We start from the raw sequence: 24,502 nt of genomic DNA, 5'->3' as shown, positions 1-24,502 counted from the left end.
GAGAAAAGGGAACCCTCTTGCACTGTTGGTGGGAGTGTAAATTGATACAGCCACTATGGAGAACAGTACGGAGGTTCCTTAAAAAACTAAAAATAGAATTACCATATGACCCAGCAATCCCACTACTGGGCATATACCCAGAGAAAACCATAATTCAAAAAGACACATGCATCCCAGTGTTCACTGCAGCACTATTTACAATAGCCAGGTCATGGAAGCAACCTAAATGCCCATTGACAGATGAATGGATAAAGAAGTTGTGGTACATATATACAATGGAATATTACTCAGCCATAAAAAGGAACGAAGTTGGGTTATTTGTAGAGACATGGATGGATCTAGAGACTGTCACAGAGAGTGAAGTCAAAAACAGAAAAACAAATATCGTATATTAATGCATTATGTGGAACCTAGAAAAATGGTACAGATGAACCAGTTTGCAGGGCAGAAATTGAGACACAGATGTAGAGAACAAATGTATGGACACCAAGGGGGGAAAGTGGTGGGTGGAGGGTGGTGGTGGGATGAATTGGGAGATTGGGATTGACATACATACACTAATATGTATAAAATGGATAACTAATAAGAACGTGCTGTATAAAAAAATAAATAAAATAAAATTCAAAAACTCAAAAAATATAAATAAATAAATAAAATAATATGCTGATTTATGTAGGATAAACGGGCATAAAAAGGAGAGGAGAGAAATAAAGCAAAAGTGGGAAAATGTTAGCAACTGGGGCTGACTGAAGTTCTTTGTCGTACTCCTCCAATCCTTCTGATGTCTGAAATTATTTCAAAGAATAAGTTTAGGGGCTTCCCTGGTGGCGCAGTGGTTGAGAGTCTGCCTGCCGATGCAGGGGACACGGGTTCATGCCCCGGTCCAGGAAGATCCCACATGCCGTGGAGTGACTAGGCCCGTGAGCCATGGCCGCTGAGCCTGCTCGTCCGGAGCCTGTACTCTGCAACGGGAGAGGCCACAACAGTGAGAGGCCCGCGTACCGCAAAAAAAATTAATAATAAGTTTAAAAAAGATTTTAAGATGAATATATGATTTCCGCCATTAAGCATCTTATAAACTACTGGGAAAGATAATACATTCTAATAACTATAATTAAGAGCTCTATAGTAGAAATATGGTCAAGTTTGGAAGAAGAAGCCATTGTTTTCATCAGGAATTATCAGAAGTGGATTCACAGAGGAAGGTGACCTTGACCTTGAAGGATGGGTTAGAAAAGTAGTTTATATTTACATCTAAAAATGACGTATAGTGAATTCCTGATTTACCTAAGCATACGTTTATCAGAGTATGGTAATCCTGACAAAGAGAAAAAAGAAAAAAAAAAAGAATTTGTGGAAACAAAATTACTATGACCCACCTATAATATCTACGTATTAGACAGAAGGCAGTTGTTCTCCAGAACTACGCAGTACACATCTGATGCCACAACTGTATTTACAAACCTGCCCAAATCAGAGGTTTACATGTAACTCTGTTTGTTAGTCAGCCTCAAGCAAGACCAGGGCCTGATGAGCTGTACTTCCTACCCAATCACCAGGGGCTGCTGGTACAGCAGCAGTACAAAATCTGTTTCTCAGAACTCAAAAGCTCTTTGTGTGTTTCTTTTAGCCAAAACTGTGAAAAGCCATGAATTCAACATGACAAATAAGGCCAGTAGTTGAAGCAATGGCGTTAAAACTAGGCATTTTCAAGTCAAGGTTAGACTAATTCAAGGACTGAGGGGTGAGAAAAGATGCAAGGAAACAAACACCCAAAAGTGGAGTCACCTGGCCTCCAAATGAGGGGTGAGCCCACCCTCAGTGTGACCCAGGGATCAGGAGAGTGGCACGCTTGCTCGCCCACAGCAGGCTGGTGAGCATGCCCATTATTAGGTGGAGTCTGAATCACCGAAGGTCAGCTCAGGCCCTTCCCTCGGCTCTGTGCCCTGACTCTCTCTGGGATACAGTGAGCACATCCTCCTCCTTGAGTCATGGAAAAGTTATGGGTCATCTCCTATGAAAGGTCATTTTCAATTTGACCTTCCCCATCAGCATGGGACTTGGCACTGTGCTAGCCAGGGCTGAGCAGAAAAGGATTTTAGGGCCCTTTTAATTCCCTGTGGATTCTCCTTGTAATTCCAGACATGCTCTGTTTTCACTAACCTTTATCCGTCCTGTGTCCTAAAGATGAACCAGAACAGGGAGGATCAACACAGTAGGGCGCTGACAGCTGCCAAGACCCCCTCCCCGCCCCCGCCCTACAGCGAACACAGAGACCAGAGGGATTCACAAACAGGTCTCATCACGGAAGTGTGCACTATAATCTTAATAGCAGGCTTATGTTTTACCCCTTTTTCCATGTACTATAGCACCTAACACATAAATACTTTGTGTTAATAAATTTATTGGTGTTGATACTGTTAATACACAATTTTAAGAAGGGAGAAGTCTTATTAAACTCCTACTAAAAAACGATGTTTCCAACGAGTACATATTTACAGCTGAAGTACATGATTTTTGAGTTACGAGAAATATCTTCCTCATTTCTGGAAATAAAAATTCTTCTACGTTGGTAGATTTAACATTTTACTTGCCCTTAAAGTATATTTACTGGAAATATGATGGAAAATAATAGAGCTTTGGTATGAAACTTATGCAAAATACTGACCACCAAAATAACACATTTTCTGATTATTAGGTTTTAAGTCCACCCTCTCAAAGCCTTACTTGACCTAATAATCACCAGCCAGGGCAGTAAGCAACCTGGAAGCAGGGGAAATGTAGTTGTGTCCAGCTACAAAGGATGGGGAACACCAGCAGTGGAAAATACTCTGCACAACTGACATGTGACAGAATGTTAGGCATGAGAAACCCCCTGTATGTACAGGACTCTGAAACTGCTCTGTGGTTTGGAAGGTCAAAGCCAGATTCTTCCGTCAATGAAACTTTGCTCCTGTTTTCAGTGTTAGTAACAATGGTTTAAAACAACAACAACAAATACTGCCCACAAAACACTCCCTTCTTAAAAAATTGTTTATCTTTTGGCCGTGACACAAGGCATGTGGGACCTTAGTTCCCCAACCAGGGATCAAACCTGTGCCCCCTGCAATGGAAGTGCAGAGTGCTAACCACTAGACCGCCAGGGAATTCCCAAAACACTCCCTTTTACATGACATTTGTACCCGGAAGTCACCCAGAGCTCATTCGTTCAGTGCTGATGACTCTGCTTCCCTTTCAGCAAGCCTCACATTCAGGAGCTTCTCTTGGAGAGTGAGACTGAAATTGAGATTTTTTTCAAGAACATAGATTTGGTTGCTTTCTTCACCTTAAGCACCTAAGTCAAGCAAAATGTGTATTGGACACTTTAAGGTTATATGCTTTACCAAAATTTTAAGTCTACTGATTCAAAACACACGCTTTGATTAATAAGCAGTTTATCATCGTTCTTGGAGATAAAATGAAATATTAAACTCTGGAATGTTAAGAAGTATAACAGACCCAACGATTAAAACGTCTAATCACAATGTCTGATTTTCCTAAACAGTAGAAACCAACATTCTGGAGCAGTGTTAACTCAAAGGCAGCGGGTCATCTAACTATTACCATCTGTGACAAGATCCAGAGTCTGTGCCAGAATGCAATCAACATCAAGAAAATGTCAGAGAAAATGACTGAACCAAACAGTGTGTTTGGTAATGCGGCTCATCTATATTCACTGACAGCTTAAAAGTTTGTGGACCCCAGCCGTCTAACTTGTGCTAGAATACCAAAGTGCTCTTTGAAGGAAAATGTAGACACAATCATAAATTTTCACAAAACATTTACAATATGTAAATACCTGTTCCTGCAGGTCGTAGTCATAGCTGTCATGCAGCAGAAGACTGAGGACGTATCGAGTATAAATCATGGCATCAATGCCACATTTCTCTAGCTCTTGTCCCAGCCAGGTCTGCACTGGACCCAAAGCATGAAGCAGAGACATTTCAGAGACAGATACAGGGCCTGGATAAGAGCTTGAGGAGCTTTCAGATGGTAAACCATCCACAACAACGGTACAGATAGGGCGCATGAATTTAGGTTGCTGACATCCTTAAAACGCGGAGCATTTTCTGCAGTGATGTTCTGTTGGTATCTGGAGGGGATTTTCACTCCAGTAAAAAGGAGAGATGCTTGACATCTAGGGTAAGCATTTATTTTTGCTGGCAGTCAGCCATCTAGAACTGAATTTCCCTCTTCAGGCATGATCAATGAATCAACATCCTGATAGCAACATACATGTAGATGTGATTTCCTACTTTAATTTCACATTGAGGCCAAATGTAAGTCTCCAGCAGAACCTACAAAAATAAGAGAGAAAAAAGGTATGCGTCATGTATAAATATAAATTACATCATTGATCTTTTGAAAAAAATCCAAATGAACCATTCCTCTTTATTAAAATACCTTTGGTATCTTGGAACATTAATTTTTTTTTTTACTGTAATTGTTGACATTTTAAACTAAGTGACATTTTAAACTTTTAAAAGCTTAATATCATTTAAAAGTAAGGAAAACTCAGAAACTTGTATTTTTGTACTCATGCTCAATTATACTGATGTTTATTTTGCTATGTCTCAAGAGACTGGACTTGTAAAATTTTGCTATGCTGAAAGAATTTATCTCGTAACAAATCACTAGCTCATTTTAAAGTAAAACAGAAACAAGCAGCTGAACGGTAATTTCATTGAAACACTGGTAAAAAAAATTAGTCCCATAAATGTAAGTTTTACATAGGTAATCAATTTTTGTATGGCTAAAAACTTTGGACTGCTCATCACTTATTTCATAAAAATTAAGATGAAACACACATTTGTCTTATAGCCCTGCCAGGTTATACTGTTATATCTATTTTAACTTTTCTTCTTATATACCTAGGTTGACTTTCTGATTACTTGTGATAGATGCCACTCTTTTCCACTCAATTAACATACTTTAAATATGTCATACTAATCTAACAATGGCTTTATTAAGTCATAATATTCTTTATGCTAGAGTTCTGATTAATTTATGCCACTAGAAAATGAAAACTAACATAGTGATAGGTAAATCTCATGGGATCAGCTTTTGCATGAATTTTAGCAGATAATAAGAGGGTTACAAAAATGACTTTTTAAAAAGTATTAATAATTATTTTTAGTAAGAGCATCAAGTCAGAAAGACACACTCTTCACCAAAGATTTAACGCTCAGTTTCTTGCACTTCATCTAGAACTACACACTAAATGTTACAAACATTAAATATAAAGAAAATATGTTTAAATCCACCACAGGATGAAGTTACTAGATTAATGTATCACTAATACGTATACTGCTACTTCCTGAAGTCTTCTCTATAATTCTTTTCTGAATTATAAAAACTAGATAAACTAAAGATTTTCTATAATGTTTACTTGCTGAAATTTTCCAGCTGACTCTCAAAATTAAAACATTTTCCATAAATTGTTTAATACGTGTGGATCTCAGGATGCCAGACAGATCATCAATTAACCAATACATTCACTTCTGGGGACATCACCTGAAGCAGGTGGATAGCCAGCACTCATTCAGTGAAGGTTGCACCAAGACAATGAGGAGACATGAAGCGGTGGCTGAAGGAAGTAGGTCAGAGAATCTAAGGCAGCTGGAGATCACAGGAAAAGTACCGAGAGGAGAGAGCTGTCCAGAGGAAAACACCAGATACCTGCAAAGGGTTGCTCCTAAGCCTTCAACAGAGTGTTAATTGGGGCATGCATCTGAGGACCCAGCCACGGCACAGGAAAGGGTCACCATAAAGGAAAGGAGGAAACAGGCCCTAAGGCTCAGTGTGGCTGGGGATGGTGCCTGTTTTCTACCAGCCAGACTGGAAAACCTCATAATTCAGGGCACACTAGGTAGAGTGTTCAGAAGGGTCTCGACTTAGTCATGGGGAATAATTAGCCCTACACTAAACACTGCTCTGGACCTGCCTAACAAATCTTAAAATCAAGACCCAAAACACCAAACTGTTTCCAACTATTTTCACTGTGGCCCCAGAACAAAGCTCAAGGGATACAAAATATCCACCACCCAAGAAGATAAAATTTACAATGTTTGGCATCCAATCAAAAATTAGCATGCATGTGAGAATTCCCCAGCGGTCCAATGGTTAGGACTCCCATCTCACTGTCGAGGGCCTGCGTTCAATCCCTGGTAGGGGAACTAAGATGCCACAAGACCCGCGGTGGTGCTGCTGCCTAAATAAATGAATAAATAATTAGCAGGCATGCACAGAAATGGGACACAAAGGGAGTGGAAATGAGGAGAAAAATTAACTGAAACCAATCCAGAATCAACACAAAAGTTAGAATTAGCAGAAAAAGACTTTAAAAGTTATTATGACTATATCTCATATGTTTGAAAAGATATAAAAATCAAATATCTAAAGATGAAAACTACAATGTCTGAGATTAAAAATATAGGACAGGACTAATGGCAGATCAGACATTTGAGATGAAAAGATTACTGAATCTTAAACCACACACATACACAAAACTATACAAAATGAAATATGGAGAGAAAAAGAAGTTCAAAAAATTAACAGCGCTTCAGTGAGCTGTGTGATAACTTTAAGAAATCTAACATACATGTAATCAGAAGAGAGAGAGAAGGACAGAAAAAAATATTTGAATAATGGCCAAAATTTTCCCAAAACGAATGAAAACCAAAACACACAGATCCAAGAAGTTCAATGAAGTCTAAGCACAAGAAACATGTAGAAATTAACACATAATAAAACTATTCAAACCAGTAATAAAGTCGCCAGAGAAAAAAAGAAACATTAGGTAGAAGAGAAAGTTATGGATGACATCAGATTTCTTGATGGAAACCATGCAAATGAGAAGATAATGGGGCAAAAACACTTTAAAGTATTGAAAAAAAAAAACCTGTCAACTGAGAATCCTGTACTCATCAAAAGCATATTTCAAAACAAAGGTGAGGGCTTCCCTGGTGGCGCAGTGGTTGAGAGTCCGCCTGCCGATGCAGGGGACACGGGTTCGTGCCCCAGTCCGGGAAGACCCCACATGCCGCGGAGCGGCTAGGCCCGTGAGCCACGGCCACTGAGCCTGCGCGTCCGGAGCCTGTGCTCTGCAACGGGAGAGGCCACAACAGTGACAGGCCCGCATACCGCAAAAAAAAAAAAAAAAAAAAACAAAAAACAAAGGTGAAACAAACACTTTTTCAGACATGGAAAAGCTGAAAGAATTCATCACCAGCAATCCTGCCCTAAAAGAAATGTCAAAGGAAGTCCATCAATAGCTGATGCCATATAATTTTTAAATTGTCCATATCCCTAGAGTCATTAGTGACTGGGCAGAAGGAAAATGATAGGACAAAATGTCCTATCCACACAAAGGAACAAAGAGCACCAGAAACATTAACTAAAATTTTCTTGTTATTTAAGTATCTTTAAAAGATAATTGAGGGACTTCCCTGGCAGTCCAGTGGTTAGGACTCTGCGCTTCCAATACAGGGGACGTGGGTTCTATCCCTGATCAGGGAACTAAAATCCTACATGCCTTGCTGCATGGCCAAAGATTTTAAAAAGAAAGAAAGAAAGAAAGAAAGAAAATAGATAACTGACCGTTGAAACAAAAACAACAACGTATTGTGAGGTTTATAACATATGTATATATGTATAACATATGTATATAACATATGTATAAATAAAATGTATGACAACAGCAGCATAAAGACCAGGAGTGGGAAACTGGAACACTATTATAAGGTTCTTATACATCACATGAAATGGTATGTTATCTCTTGAAGACTGTGATAAGATAGCTGTTAATAATCATAATAAATTTAAATGGCTTAACCAACTAAAAGGCAGAGATGGGTCTTAAAACAACAAGTCCCAATTACAATATAGTAAAAATTCTACAATGAACGTAAAGTCACAAATAGGTTAAGTAAAGGATGGGACTTCCCTTGTGGTCCAGTGGTTAGGAATCCACCTGCCAGTGCAGGGGACACGAGTTCGAGCCCTGGTCTGGGAAGATCCCACATGCTGCGGAGCAGCAAGCCCATGACCCACAACTGCTGAGCCTGCGTGCCACAACTACTGAAGCCCGAGTGCCTAGAGCCCGTGCTCCGCAACAAGAGAAGCCAACCCAATGAGAAGCCCGTGTACCACAGCAAAGAGTAGCCCCCGCTCTCTGCAACTAGAGAAAGCCCGCACGCAGTAAGAAAGAACCAACGCAGCCAAAATTAAAAAAAAAAAAAAAAGTTAAAAAGAACATATTTCTACATAACCAACAGGGCAAAAAGAAATTAGAAAGTATTTTGAATTGAATGAAAATAAAAACATAACGTATCAATATTTTTAGGTTGCCACTAAAGCAGTATTTAGGGGAAAATTTATAGTACAAAGAGAGCCTATATTAGAAAAGGTCTCAAATCAGTTTTCATCTTAACAAACTAGAAAAAGAAGAGCAAATGAAACCTAAGCTAAGCAGAAGAGGGAAATAAAAGATGAGAGCAGAAATCAATGAAATAGAAAATGGAAAAACAATGAAACCAAAAGCTGGTTCTTTCAGACAACAAGATGGACCTCTAGCCAGACTGAGGACTGAGGAAAGAGAGAAGACAAATGACCAATATCAAGAATGAAAGAGGTGAGATCACTACAGATTCTACAGATATAAAAAAGACCATAAGGGGCTATTAGAAAAATTTTACACCAATAAAATAAACTTAGATGAATTGGACAAATTCCTTGAAAACACAAACTACCAAAGTTCACTCAAGAAGAAATAGAATTAATAACCCTGTACCTATAAAAGAAATTGGGTTTACAGTTTAAAACTTTCCCACCGGGGCTTCCCTGGTGGTGCCGTGGTTGGGAATCCACCTGCCAATGCAGGGGACACGGGTTTGAGCCCTGGTCTGGGAAGATCCCACATGCCATGGAGCGACTAGGCCTGTGTGCCTCAACTACTGAGCCTGCACTCTAGAGCCCGTGAGCCACAACTACTGAAGCCCGCGTGCTGCAACTACTGAAGCCCGTGCACCTGGAGCCTGTTCTCTGCAACAAAAGAAGCCACTGCAGTGAGAGGCCCGCGCACCGCAGCAAGGGGTGGCCCCCACTCGCCACAGCTAGAGAAAACCCACGGCATCAAATGAAGACCCAATACAGCCAAAATAAATAAACAAACAAACAAACAAAAACTTTCCCACGAAGAAATTTCCAGGCACAGTTGGCTTAAAGGTGAATTCTACCAGATATTTAAGGAAAGTATAATGCCAATTCTATACAAACTCTTCTCAAAAATTGAAGAGGAGAGAATATTTCCCAAATCATGTTAAGAGGCCAACATTACCCTAACATAAAAACCAGACTAAGATATTATAAGAAAACTACAGACCAACATGGCTCACGAACACAGATGCAAAAATTCTAACGAAATTTTAGGGAATTGAATCCAACACTATACATCAGATCCAGAGAGTACTGAGGTATCAGAAGAATGTCTTTAACGAAATGTATATAATTGTCTTTGCCAGAGAACTTCTAAAAATTAGTTTCGCTGCAAACAACTTAGTATAAGGCTTTTTCCCATTATTTAAATGCATAAAGGCCTTAAAAACTCACATATGAAAGACCTGGTTCACTGTTAAGACTGATAAAGAAAAACTGTTTTAGTTTACTATGCTTACTTTAAAACATGGTATCAACCCAACCATGGGATTCTCTCTGTTGTCATTAAGAGATTTAGACAAATGAAAGGATTCAAGAAGTAGGTGAGATGCAGAAAAAAAAAGCAAAACACATTGAACGCCCATGATCTCATCAAAGCCAGTTAAGACCTTCCCTTGCATCATTACCCCTAACAGAACTCCTGCTGTGACTTGTTCAATAGCTGATGCCATATAATTTTTAAATTGTCCATATCCCTAGAGTCATTAGTGACTATAGTTTGTTTTTACTCTCTACATAGAACAGACTCAGAGGACTGAGGAAAAGAGAGGAAAGGCTGGTTAAGTCTGGGAGCGTCAGCCTATGTAGTCATCTGGGCAGCACCTGTAACTGGACACCAGTAACAAGGGTCTGAGACAGAAGCACCCCAAGCTGGCTTCCTCCTGTACCGTGATGACATGTCTAAATGTTCCTGGGGCTCAGGAGTGTCCATTCTCCTTACTGTGAACCTAAACTGTTAACAGATGGCCCAGGTATAAATATTGGGTCATAACTAAGCTTCCCCTCCCCTAAGCTGCAAGCCCTTGGTAGCAGAGTGAACATTTGACCGAATGAGAGACTCTTTATTTCTAGTTCTGAACTGTTTCAGAAATAAAATTACCTGTTTAACTTACTTCAGGTGTGATCCACCACGTGGCCAAAACAATGGAGGGATGTGACCAGCACATGCAAAACCCACTGAACATCCACCCAGCAAGTTCAAGAACATGGCTAGCAAACACCCATATGTCAAACTCTGTCTATTCACCTTCATACTCATTTCAAATGTGAAGTTTAGTCAGTATGAAGTTAAACTGCATTTTAGTTTAACTTCTCTAAAAGTTTTAAAGAAAAAGCACCACCATATAAACTCAAAGGTTCTTCGTTTTGTTCCGTTTTTTCAACTTTTCTTTCTACAAAGGCTTATGCTGAGAAAAAAGGACCTTCAAATTGTCTTGAGCATCTTTCTCCCACGTAAAATTAACGCAAATCATCCTAAGGACTGGGCTATATAAATGATAATTTTAAAGGTCCAACAATAATACACTTATTTTAGAATTTCTCTTGTCTTTTTTACTTTAAATTTTAAATGGTTTTTATTAAGGATACCTATATATAGCTGATTAATGCCCATGGAAGCATGCATCTTCTTTAATTCAGGAAGGCAGGATGGAAGAGTGCAAAGTGCACCAGCCCAGTGGTCCATAACATGTAGGTTTTTGTAGTCAGTATCACTTCCACTACTGAATAGCTGGGTTTTCTGCCCATAACTCATCTGTAAAGGAGAATAATAAATACTTCCTCTCCTTGCCTCTCAACTTCTCTCAAGGCTGTTTCAATGAGCAAGTGAGAAATGCATCCAAGTATTGATATTTGTGACCTTTGTATTTCACAAAATGTCACACCAATGGAAGGTGCTGTTATTACAAACTACCCCCCTCAAATTGTTTATATTTGCTTACTCTAACAGGGTTCTTCACTGATATGATTATCTGAAGAATAGTAATTATGTAAAATACATTAGGCTTCTAGTACAAAAAATAATTTCGTTATCCTTAAAAAAAAAAAAACTATGAAATCATCTTCATTTACAATAAAAATCTAGTTTTAGTCATACCAAAGCCTTTCCTCTTTTTAAGTAACAGTTTGGTCTCTACTACAAATTCCAGTGCGAGGCTGCTAAGAACTCAAGGTGGTGAAGTGCAGAGGATGAACACAGAAATACCATGGCTGCTGTTTCCTGTCTTTTGGAATGTGCACATCTGCAGAGCAACCTCTGCATTTAAGCCGCACTATCCCCAAACAGTACAGACTCAGAAGCTTAGCACACACCACTTTCCTTCTGTGGCCTAGTGTGCAATTTCTAGACATTTTATGGACTCTAGAATTAAACACAGCCCTGCTGGTGAATGAAAATCACCCCCAAAGACTGGGGGATAGATGAAAGCCTCCAAGCCTAGTATTAATATGAGCCTGGAAGTGAAAGTGGAGGAGTGAGGGGGGAACATCTGTCAAGCCACGCCCACACCCATGACACCACCCCCCCCACACACCCCTCCACCCCCTCAAGAAACCCCGTGTCACCCTCAGTCTCCAGGAGTGAGGGCCCTGGGGCCTGTGGTGCTTATGATCAGACCTGGAACTAGAATGACAAACTGAATTCTAAAACCAAAAGCATTTAATTCTTTATCTAGTCCACATGTTTTCAGAGTGATAATTGGTCACAAATGATTTGTCTATTAAGGAGAAAAAACAGATCTAGGTAATGAAGTTATTACATAAATACTTTTTCAACAATAGCCAGACAAAACATAGTAATGCCACAATCTTCAAATGAGTAATTTAATAATGAAGTGGGATTTGGGGCGGGGGGCAGGGTGCTGAGGGGTGGGGTTTTTTTTAATAAATTTATTTATTTTACTTATTTATTTTTGGCGGCATTGGGTCTTCGTTGTTGCGCACGGGCTTTCTCTAGTTGCTGAGAGCGGGGGCTACTCTTCGTTGCAGTGCGTGGGCTTCCCATCATGGTGGCTTCCCTTGTTGTGGAGCAGGGCCTCTAGGCGCGTGGGCTTCAGTAGTTGTGGCACGCGCGCGGGCTTAGTAGTTGTGGCTCGCGGGCTCTAGAGCACAGGCTCAGTAGTTGGGCGCACGGGCTTAGCTGCTCCGTGGCATGTGGGATCTTCCCGGATCAGGGCTCGAACTGGTGTCTGCTGTATTGGCAGGTGGATTCTTAACCACTGTGCCACCAGGGAAGCCCCTGAGGGATGGTTTTTTGTTTTTTGTTTTTTTGCGGTACGCGGGCCTCTCACTGTTGTGGCCTCTCCCGTTGCGGAGCACAGGCTCCGGACGTGCAGGCTCAGCGGCCATGGCTCACGGGCCCAGCCACTCCGTGGCATGTGGGATCTTCCCGGACCAGGGCACGAACCCGTGTCCCCTGCATCGGCAGGGGCACTCTCAACCACTGCGCCACCAGGGAAGTCCTGAGGGGTGGTTTTGAAGAAGCTCATTGATCTTCCAAAATCTCATACCCTATGTAACAATGTGCTAAGAAATGTAGTGCCATCTTTTTATACTCTTTGTAACACCACATACATTACTGAAAATAATTCAAGTTACAGCTCCCATGAGTGCCCTTAAATAGCTGTAAGAGACATACACTCAATCTATAGCTCAGTTTCCTTAGTGCTCAAGTAGAGCAGACATGTGGCAGACATATTAAGGTACTTCCCTTCATTTTTGGTAATATATTGTACGTATTTTTAGGTTTGCTCAAAACTCATAAAAATTATTTCAAAAAGCATAATGTCTTTCTGACATGGTACACACAATATTATTTGTGGATTGTTTTCTCAATTTACTTGTGTTACAGCACAACTGATGATAAAGAGCACCAGATAGTAAACAGTTGTAAATCTGGCTTCTTCAGGCAAAATGTATTGAATAAAATGTAGATCTTGTGAAGAACTATCTGTGCAGCTCTGTTCAAGCAATATATTCACTTGCTGAAGCATTCTTTTAGTCTCAGAGCACTTTTTCTTTCTGCTCCTATATACTTTTATTATAAAAGTTCTTTAAAGTATTTTTAAATATGAAAACAGAAGGGCACCCATACACAATTTCTCTACCCTAATACAATTCACTGTTACTATTCTGGTGTGATTATCAGTGTTTTCTCCTTTGCAAAGAACTTAAAATTTTTCAATATTTCAACATGTTAAAAACAAATATATACTTTTGTATCCTGCACTTTTCACCTAGCATTATGTAATCCCAGTGTTGTTCTAGCGTCTTACTACATTGTCAGACACAGTAGTCACTAGTCACATGTGGCTACTTAAAATTTAAATTAAAAATCAGTTCCTCAGCCACACCAGCCACATTTCAAGTGCTCAATAGCCACACATGGCTAGCGGCTTCCGTGCAAATATAAAGTACAGGACATTTCCATCATCACAGTTCTACTGGACAATGCTGGCAATGATTATGTTGGGCTAAACCAAGAACTGTTAGCTCTTTTCAAGAGTTCACATGTCCTTCCTCACGTGCCTGTAGGCTGTACGAGACACTCTTCCTTATACCCGGAAGGTAGGGTACCAACCACAGTGTTATTCTGAGATAACACTGTGCCCAAGAGGAATCGTGTGAGGGAACTGGAAAGGATTTACCTTTATGTTTGAGAGGCCTCAAATGTCAACAAGTCAAATTTCGTTACGGTAGAACGCAATCATGGAAGGTTTAATGACGAAGCCAGACTGTACAGAACGGCAAGAAGAGATGAAGCTTATCAACAGAGCAAAACGAAAACTGAGAATAAATAGAATAGAGGGCCAACAGACAAAATTGGGAGGAAAGGTTATTTAGTCCAAAGAGGGTAGATGTGCTGCAGAAACAACTCCCAAATTGCCGCAGCTGAACACAAAGGTCTGTTATCTTGCTCACGCCACGTGTCCATCCCGGGTTGGCAGGGATGCCCGGCACAGTCACTCAGCAGAATCACCCTGGGACACAGGATGACTATGGCTGCCAGTCTTGAACCCTGATAATCCAGGAATGAGAGAAAAAGAAGATCTGCACCAAAGTGTGTACCAGCGCTTTGAAAGCTTCCTCCTGGAAGTGACTCACTCACACCTCATGAGTCAAACCAAGTCTCATGGCCTCACTTCACTTCCACAAGGTGGGGAGACACACTCCTCTTACAGGCTGCGAAGGAGAGGCAAGAGCAGGAACAGGTGTCAGTGGCCCTAATGACTACTTCAAGGGGCAAAAAATATGGGACTCTTCATAAAATAAAACCCTAAAGTCTAACGTTGTTGAAACCAGCCGTCTGGTAAACTTAGATGGAATATTCAAAGGCACAGGTCAATTAAAACACTGCAAAAGAAAAATCATCCATACAAGAGAGACTAAACTAACATGCTCAGAAAGGTTTCGGAAGGCATGAACATCGCTGAGACATTAACACCTAAGGGGCAGTGGAGTGGGGTCCTGCCCCATCTCCTCTAAGAAGCCTTCTCTACATTAAGGCCAGGCCGCACGGCTCTCTCCCTGCGACACTGAGAGCTCTTGCTGTCCTCATCACCCTTGCCTTTCAATGACCTCCATTCACACGATTCTCCAACTGTCTCCCTGCGTGTGGGTCCCCTCAAATGAGGCTGAAAGGTCTTTCAGGGCCAAACTGTGACATACTCTAGGTACTATTTAGCAGAATGCTTAGACCCTGACAGGTGATCAAAACTGTGTCTAGCCAAATACTTTCCAAATCTAATGGGGGGAATGAATTCCGAAGGAGAAAGTTTGGGAAATAAAACAATATTCATAACACCAGCAGAGGGCGGGGAGGGCTGGGGAGGGACTCAACTCTAGTCAAGTTCTAAACCCCCTGGAAGGGAGTAACCCTCTAAGCCAGGGCTCTCACTGATTCTCTCACCACCCACACACCTACTGGAGGCTTACTGTGTACCAGGCACTGTGCACGGTGTTAGTGATACACAGCGACGCTCAGGATTTTTCCTTCGGTGTCACCACACTGAATTAGTGGGCTTTGGTCTTCATCCTTAGGTAACCAATTTGCACTTCTTCCCACTGAAACCCACTGCCCTCCCTTTGACCTGGTATGGTACTTCTACAAATTATGCCTTCACTCTATTTTTAACTGGTCCTTTGTCACTACAAATTTCATCAAAAAAATGGTTAAAATGCTTAGTATTCATCAAAGGCCTACATTACCTGCAACTATCTTTTCATAATTCTTCAATTTGGGTGTCCATAGGATTTTCACATAAAGAAAAGCCTTTGAAGGGGAAGGGTAAAGGGTATAAGATAGAAATAGAAAAAAGAACATAGAAATGAGAATAGATGTCTGAAATAGTAAGACTCTGGCTTTTATATTCTACTACTCTCACAAATTTCCTAAATAATATTTGCCAAGCAAACCAGAGAGTGCACTCATACAATGAGATAGTTATACATATACACACAATCTTTGCCTGTTAGTTTCAGATCTCAGTGCATCAATTTGGAACACAAGGTATTGCTTTTCTCTTTAGTAGGTAGCCTGGCTCCAGAGCCAATTTATGGCCAGAAGAGAAAATCCACAGAGAATCTATAACCTAACCTACAGCCCTATCACTGAAGACAGGACCAAGGGCTAAAAGCTGGTCACGTACGTTTAGTCACCTAACTGGAAAACTGTATGGTAATGGACAATCAGACCTACAGTCTCTTCCCCATCTAGAAGTGTGTCAAGTCCTAGGAAATGAATAAAGCTCCATTTAAAAATAACGTAATCAATAAATCTAGTGTGGGACATGAGTTCCTTCTGTGCAAATAGGAAGAACTGCATAACAGATTAAGAAATTCCATTTTTATTACAGGTTATCAGAAATGAACTGATAAGTGTATATTCTCCAGTGACAAATAAAATGAATTTTTTTTATAAATGTAGGATTGTTCTTATAGATAAGACGACTACTTGATAGTAACAAGAACTAGCAGGTGTCTTCATAAACTGCAGGCATGTAACATACCTGGGTCAATATCTATGTTTAAAAGATAAGAAAAAAGGAGGAGGCTTCCCTGGTGGTGCAGTGGTTGAGAGTTCGCCTGCCGATGCAGGGCACATGGGTTCGTGCCCCGGTCCAGGAGGATCCCAAATGCCGCGGAGCAGCTGGGCCCGTGAGCCACAGCCACTGAGCCTGCGCGTCCAGAGCCTGTGCTCTGCAACGGGAGAGGCCACAACAGTGAGAGGCCTGCATACCGCAAAAAAAAAAAAGAAAAAAAAAGAAAAAAGGAAGAACCAACTATATGAAGATAAAGTATAGGTGAAAGCACTCAGTTCTACATAAGAATCAGGAGTACTAAACAGACTTCCATTAAAGCAAAACAAATGAGATGTAGATCAAGTGTGTAATGAGAATGAATAAAAGGGAAGAGCTTTCCATCCAGCTTGGATGAATTCCCCTCTACGGACTGTGCTGTTGTCAAATGCTTACAGAAATTTAAGTTTGGATCAGCCTCTATGTTCTTATAGTTTTAACTAGACTGAATATTAAGGAGATGAACTGCTTATGTAAAGTAACATTGCTTTATTTCTAACTTTTACTTGACTGGCAGTTATTTGCTGATTCATACTCATCTGTTAATATTTCTGGTTTGAAAAGGTGAACTGCTTTTCAAAGGTTATAATTTCTTTGCAGGTTATCACAGTACAGTAACCAATGAGGTGTTTAGTTCAAGATCTATTAGATGTCAGAATTCTTTAGCAGGGCTACAAAGCGATAGTTTTCATGCCTTCAAAAAAGTCCTATGGAGATTTTTTTAAATGCCCTTTTTCCCTAAAAGGGGAAAACTTCACGTCACACAGTTTACAGGATAAAAAAACACACATGAAGCCATTTGGGTCAAAAGGGAGGGGGAAATGTATACACTTACATCTGAAACAAAGAAACAGTGTAAAAGATTACAAACCAGCTACCAAACAAAATCCAAAAATCAAAACATAGTTCACTGTTATGAAATTCTAGAAAGCTTTTAGAAAAATTGTTGGAAAAGTGATGGAACAACTAAATTTTAGAAACCTAAAAACTTCAATTAAGAGAAACTTAAATTGATCTTCACTCTAAGAAATGCAAATTTTCACAAGCCCAAAGCAAGTTTATTTGGAAACAAAAAATTAGAACAAGTAGATTTTTAGAATTGTTGAAAATGCAAAAACTCTTAACATGATGAAACCCATTTCGTCAAGGATGAAACATTTTATCAAGTAAAATACTAGATCATTGTGTACTAAAATAATTTTTCAAAGTGATACTGTTGATTGTCAAAATGTCTGTGCATAAAAATTTTACAGCTTTCAACTTCTCATCTCAAAACTACAAAGTGATCTATCTTCTGAGTTTCAATGAGTGGGGGAAAATAAATGGCCTGAAATTCTACAACTCGCTGCTAAGACAGTGGGTCAATTCTTTTTTGTAGTTACTATTAAAAGCCATAATCTAAGTAATACATATTACAATTCTCTAAAATGAACTTAGGTAATAAGCAATACTTCGGTGATGTTTTAGTATCTGTTAATAAGAGATATCTAATTCAGTATAAAAATTTTATATGGATTATCTGACTCATCCAACTAGTTATAAATTTTAAAGAATCAGAATAAAATTCTCTTTGATCTTGCAAAAAGATATATATTTGAGAACTCAAAATATGTTCAAAGTACATATTTTCATTTTGCATCCATTAATTATTCAATACATGCTTCAAAGATTAAATCAAGTTTTTAGATGTAACTTTTTTTAGCTTTAAAAATGATTTTTTTTAACTTTTTATTTTATATTGGAGTATAGTCGATTAACAATGTGTGACAGTTTCAGGTGCACAGCAAAGGGACTCAGCCACACATATACACGTATCCATTCTCCCCCAGACTCCCCTCCCATCCAGGCTGCAGAGTTGAGCAGGGTTCCCCGTGCTCTACAGCAGGTCCTCGTTGGTTACCCATTTTAAATACAGCAGCGTGTACCTGTTGATCCCAAACTCCCTGATTATCCCTCCCCTATCCTCCCCCACCCCCAACCTTAAGTTCCTTCTCTAAGTCTGTGAGTCTGTTCCTGTTTTGTAAATAGGTCCATCTGTATCATTTCTTTTTAGATTCCCCATTATCTTACTGTATTTCTCTTCCTCTGCCTGACTTACTTCACTCAATATAACAATCTCTAGGTCCATCCATGTTGCTGCAAATGGCATTATTTCATTCTTTTTAATGGATGGGTAATATTTCATTGTGTTTACATACCACTAGATGTGACTCTTAACATAACGATAGTTACAGCCCCTAGGCAGCTATTTAAATGAACAGTGTCATCATTTAAAAGATAACCTGCTACAGTTTCCCTAAGGTGTATTCCAGGTGATATAAAACTATATTACTTTTGTTATAGAACTTCTTCTTTTTACATAAATTAGGGAAATACCAGAGCTGAAACAAAAGCAGGTTTATTTTGGGACACCTTGAAACTTTTAATATGGTAATGTGCCTGTGGAACCTCCCTGAAGGAAACAAAGTAGAGAGCATTTTCCATACTTGTTAAGTATCCTGTGTTCCTCAGAATATGCTCTGGTAAACATAATCTTCTAACCAGAAAGAATTAACATTTTCTCTAAGGTCCACATTATAAGCAAAACATAGATCACCTAGGGTCCTTACAGTCTCAATTTCCCAGGGTTGAAAAGTTAAACTGAAGATATAATTTTAGGAATGAGACCATTAAGTACATCCTTCTCCTTTTCTTTAAATGATCTGCATAAATTGTACTGTTCTATACAGTAAAATCAATCAGTACTCCATTTTTTAATAGTGTCAGAAACTTCCAGAATCTCCCTTTTCCCCTGGGCATGCCTCATCCTCATTTATTATCTTTGATTACATAAACCTGGAGGCTCTTGACTCCTCAATGCATTCTCTGCCGCACTGCAAGGGCAGGGTCCACTGTGACCTACCTACCTACATGACATGCGCAGCAGCAAGGCAGGCACCTGAATATTATGCGGGTGCCTACAGCCACTGAAATGGTCTCGAGTTGTTCCTATTTCACAGAACAACCAAGCTATTTTGTAGTGGATCAAGACAGACATCTGACAACAGGATGTTCATAGCAGAGCCACCACCAAGAGTGAATCCAACTGACCAGTGGATCTACAATGGAGAAAAGAGGATGGCGTTCAGAGGGCACACTCCTGGGGCTGGTGGAGACGCAAGCTAAATGCGAAGTACCTGGATTTAACAAACTTTTGCTGGATGTCAGGCACAGCTGCTAAAAAATTTAGAAATGCTACCAAATTTAAGTGTACTTTGAGGCATTCCTGAATCTGGGAAACATGCCGAGAAGCCCTACTACACTTGGAGCCCAAGTGACTACTTACGTATGGAATTCTCCCTAGATCGATGAAATAGACATACTCTTTGAACCTAAAATATAAGTACTTTAAAGACAGGTTAGGGCTTCCCTGGTGGCACAGTGGTTAAGAATCCGCCTACCAATTCAGGGGACACGGGTTCGAGCCCTGATCAGGGAAGAGCCCACATGCTGCGGAGCAACTAAGCCCGTGCGCCACAACTACTGAGCCTGCGCACTAGAGCCCGTGAGCCGCAACTACTGAAGCCCGTGCACCTAGAGCCCGTGCTCTGCAACAAGAGAAGCCACGTGCTACAACTAGAGAAAGCCGCGCACAACAAAGAACCAAAGCAGCCAAAAGTAAATTTAAAAAAAAAAAGACAGGTTAACAATGCAACATTCCTGAAAAATGTATTTAAAATACTGTACTCAGCCAAGTATGACACGCAACAAAGGTGATATATTTGAGATTGGAATTTTACACTAATTAAAACTCTTCCCCTCAAAACAACAGACTAAAAGACTATAGAGCCCAATACAGGTCAAAACTCTTTAAAACTTCACAGATACGTTCAAATCATAAGTATTACGTTACAAAGGTAAATGTAAAGGAAGGAAAAAATCAGCAGAAATATTACGCAGCATGGTTCAGAAAGGCATATAAACAAAGATGCAAGAAAAATAGTTAACTATCCAAACACTAAACAAAAAAATCAACTTTCAAACAACTCATGCCAAATATGAAATTGAGGGCTTCCCTGGTGGCGCAGTGATTGAGAGTCCGCCTGCCGATGCAGGGAACACGGGTTTGCGCCCAGGTCCGGGAGGATCCCACATGCCGCGGAGCGGCTGGGCCCGTGAGCCATGGCCGCTGAGCCTGCGCGTGCAGAGCCTGTGCTCCGCAACGGGAGAGGCCACAACAGTGAGAGGCCCGCGTATCGGAAAAAAAAAAAAAAAAAATGAAATTGATTGTTCCTTTCTTATAGATTCTGGTCAAGTTTTCTGTCATGTGAAATAGCTGATTTGGGGGTTAGAAATGAGTATTCTACTCAGATGAATATGAAATTAAACAACTCTAAAAAGAAAGAGATTATCATCCCTGAAATATTTAATAAATTAATCTTGTTCTAATGCATCTTTCAGGTGTTACCTAACTACCAGTAATTATAACTACTGGAGTGACTTTTACCTAGAGTTGTGTTATAGACCCTATGAACATTTATGTTTCAACTATTCGATGACAATGTTAAAGATCTGTGTAACTTATGCAAATGTCACCACCTACAAATCAATTCTCCTACTTTGACCTCTCAGTCTAATATTTCCAACTACCCAGAGGATATTTCCATTTGAACGTAAGTTAGCTAGGCCTCAATTTGTACAAGAATTGCACATATATGCAACTCGTATTTTTTAATTAATTTTTTTTTTTTTTACGTGGGCCTCTCACTGTTGTGGCCTCTCCCATTGCGGAGCACAGGCTCCGGACGCACAGGCCCAGCGGCCCTGGCTCACAGGCCCAGCCGCTCCGCGGCATGTGGGATCCTCCCGGACCGGGGCACGAACCCGCATCCCCTGCATCGGCAGGCGGACTCTCAACCACTGCGCCACCAGGGAAGCCCTCGTATTTTTTTTTAACATTTTTTTTTGATGTGGACCATTTTTTAAAAGTCTTTATTGAATTTGTTACAATATCGCTTCTGTTTTATGTTTTGCTTTTTGGCCAGGAGGCATGTGGAATCTTAGTTCCCTGACCAGGGATCGAACCTGCATCCCCTGCACTGGAAGGCAAAGTCTTAACCACTGGACCGCCATGCACTCATATTTAACTGTTACCGTTCCTTCAATGTTCTGTCATTCTTTCCCTGAGATAATCTCACATCAATTAATTTCATTCTTCTGCGCTCACTACCTCACCAATCCACTTCGCCTTGCTCTATACCTGAATCACCACTGTGTATCCTATTATGTTCCAGCAAAATCCCCTTTGTGTCCTTATGTCCTTGGGGGAGGGATGAAGATGAAGCACAGCAGAGCCAACACCACCCAGGCCTCCTACAAAGCTAGCTAACTAGTGCTCTGGCCTGATGGTTGCTCAGAATCATGAAACTCTGAGAACGTTAACTGAAATAGAAGGATGCCTCCCCAGGCATCTGTGATCTTTACTACAGGAGCAACTGAGGTTAAGAAGGGAGATAGTCACTATGAGGGTGAATTTTAGGTGTCAACTTGACTGGGCCACGGGTGCCCAGATATTTGCTAAACGCTTTTCTGGGCTGTGTCTGTGAGGGTGTTTTCTAGGTGAGATTAGCATTTGAATTAGTAGACTAAGTAAAACAGACAGGCCTCCCCGACATGGGTGAGCCTCACCCAGTCCACTGAAGGCCGGAGTAGAACAGAAGTCTGAGTAAGAAAAGAATTTTCTTTCTCTCTGCCCGTCCTTGAACTGGAATACTGGTCTTCTCCCGCCTTCAGACTGAACTGGAGGTACCCCATCAGCTCTCCGGGGTCTGGAACTACACCATCAGCTCTCCTGGGTCTGGACTTTTTTCTCTGGCTCCAAAATCACAAGAAACAGTTCCTTATCTCCCCACCCTCCACCCCACCCCTATCCTATTGGTTCTGCTTCTCTGGAGGACCCTGACTAACACAATCACTTAAGACAGAGTAGGCCTGTCTCTTTCATCTGTCTTCTAACGGAGCCTACTAGTGGTATTAACATTTGCTTTTATTACAGGTAAAACATCTATGCACATAACGCTTTTCAGTTATAAAACACAAAAAGGTAGTAAGTACCACCCAGCCTAGAACACATTACCATTTATTTGTCCACCTCCCCACCCCGTCCCACCCCATCCCACTGCCTCCCCATCCAACAGTGGCTACTAACCTGTGTCATTTCTTTGATTGTTTTAAAAGATAAAACTTGTCACAAATGCAGATTTGCTTAAACAATATATTTTTCAGTTGTATTTATTCTTGAGCTCTGTAAAAATGGTATTACAATGTATATAATCTCCTGGGACTTCCTTTTTTTACTCAGCATATGTTTCCAAAATTCACTCATGTTGTATGCGGAAGTTTATTCACTTTCACTATTTTATAATACTCCATTGTATAAATACCATGTTTCATTCAATCTCCTGTCAGTGAACATTTGAGTTGTTTCCAATTGCTATTATAAACACAACAGCTATGAACAGTCCGGTATATGGCTCTTGGTACACATTTCTCCTGAGGATATATACCCAAAAGTGGGACTGTCAAGTCACAGGATATACAGATGCTGGACTCTGCAACATAATGTAAAATTATTTCCCAAAGAGGTCATACCAGTACTGCACTCCAATCAGCAATGTATGTAAGTTATCCCTTAATCTACATCCTCTCTAATACATGGTACTCAGAGACATGAATTTTTGTCACTGTAGTGAATGTAAAAAAAGAAAAATACTTCATGGAGATTTAATTTGCATTTCCCTTATCATTAGTGACAAGCACCTTTTCATACACTTATTGGCTATGATTCCTCGTTATCTGAACTACTTGTGCAGTTTTTACTCATTTTTCTGTTGAATTGTTTCTTTTTTGTGGCCTTCTAGAAGTTCTTCATATAACGGACACGAATCCCTCACCAGTTATATGTGCCAGAAGTATTTTTCCCAGTGTGTGGCTCATCATTTTCTTTATGCTATCCTTTGATAAAAAATTCTAACTTTAATATGCTGAGTTTATCAATCTTCCCTTTTTATGGCTGGCACTTAGTGTGCCTTAAAGACTTTACTACTCAAAGTGTGGTGCATGCACCAGCAGCATCAGCATTCCCTGGGAGCTTGTTAGAAATGCAGACTCTGGGACTTTCCTGATGGCGCAGTGGATTGCACTCTCAATGCAGGGGGCCCGGGTTCGATCCCTGGTCAGGGAACTAGATCCCACGTGCATGCCGCAACTAAGAGTTCACATGCCACAACTAAGGAGCCCACCTGCCTCAACTAAGACCCGGTGCAACCAAATAAATAAATAAAAAGATTTTAAAAAAGAAATGCAGACTCTAAGACGTCACTCCAGATTCACTGAATCAGAATCTGCATTTTATCATGTCCCCCAGATAATACATATACTTTGAAGTTTGAGAACACTGTCTTCAGATATCCTTCCTTACCTCAAGGTCAGAAAGATACTTGTCTGCATTTTCTTCTGAAAGTATTCAAGTTTCTCTTCTTGCATTTGTGGCAGACTGCAATACTATTGTTCCCAACTATCCTTTTCCTTCCCTTATCCATCCCTTTACCCAGCAGGTCTCTACTGTCACCACGGGACAGACTGGCAGTACCTCCCTGAAGCCTCAGTACGTGCCCCTGCACTGCTCCCTATGACTGGTCAGACGTAACATACACCAGGTCCAAAGAGATGCTTTAAAAGTGATCATGGGGGCTTCCCCGGTGGCACAGTGGTTGAGAGTCCGCCTGCTGATGCAGGGGACACGGGTTCGTGCCCCGGTCCGGGAAGATCCCACATGCCGCGGAGCAGCTGGGCCCGTGAGCCATGGCCGCTGAGCCTGCGCGTCCGGAGCCTGTGCTCCGCAACGGGAGAGGCCACAGCGGTGAGAGGCCCGCGTAACGCAAAAAAAAAAAAAAAGTGATCATGGGATTCAGCCTGGCCTCTTCTGGTATCACAGAACAGCATGGGCCCCAGAATGAGAAGACACCTAAAACAGAGCCACAGCAGCCAATTCACAGCAGCCAGTATGTGATGTGAACCAGGAAGAAATGTTTGGTGTTTAAGTCTAATTATGTTAAGTCTAAAATCTAATAAAATATTCAAGTCCTTAACCCGTCCACAAGTTACCTATATCTAGAATTAGTGAAGTAGAATTG

General features: G+C 40.6%; 1 protein-coding gene across 2 annotated transcripts in view; it reads right to left on the bottom strand.

Moving 5' to 3' along the window:
- The window catches only part of KIAA0232, a 93,137-nt gene that overhangs the window by 54,548 nt on the left and 14,087 nt on the right, over positions 1 to 24,502 (bottom strand). For both annotated transcript variants that reach the window (XM_081232347.1, XM_081232348.1), the window contains exon 2: positions 3,839 to 4,337. In XM_081232347.1, the coding sequence (XP_081088473.1) occupies positions 3,839 to 4,069 (231 nt within the window). In that variant the 5' untranslated portion in view covers positions 4,070 to 4,337. The remainder of the gene's footprint in view (positions 1 to 3,838; positions 4,338 to 24,502) is intronic.

Source organism: Mesoplodon bidens, assembly GCF_964165515.1.
Source record: "Mesoplodon bidens genome assembly, chromosome: 1".
NCBI classification, from domain to species: Eukaryota; Metazoa; Chordata; class Mammalia; order Artiodactyla; family Ziphiidae; genus Mesoplodon; species Mesoplodon bidens.
This window is presented reverse-complemented; position numbering and strand designations above follow the sequence as displayed.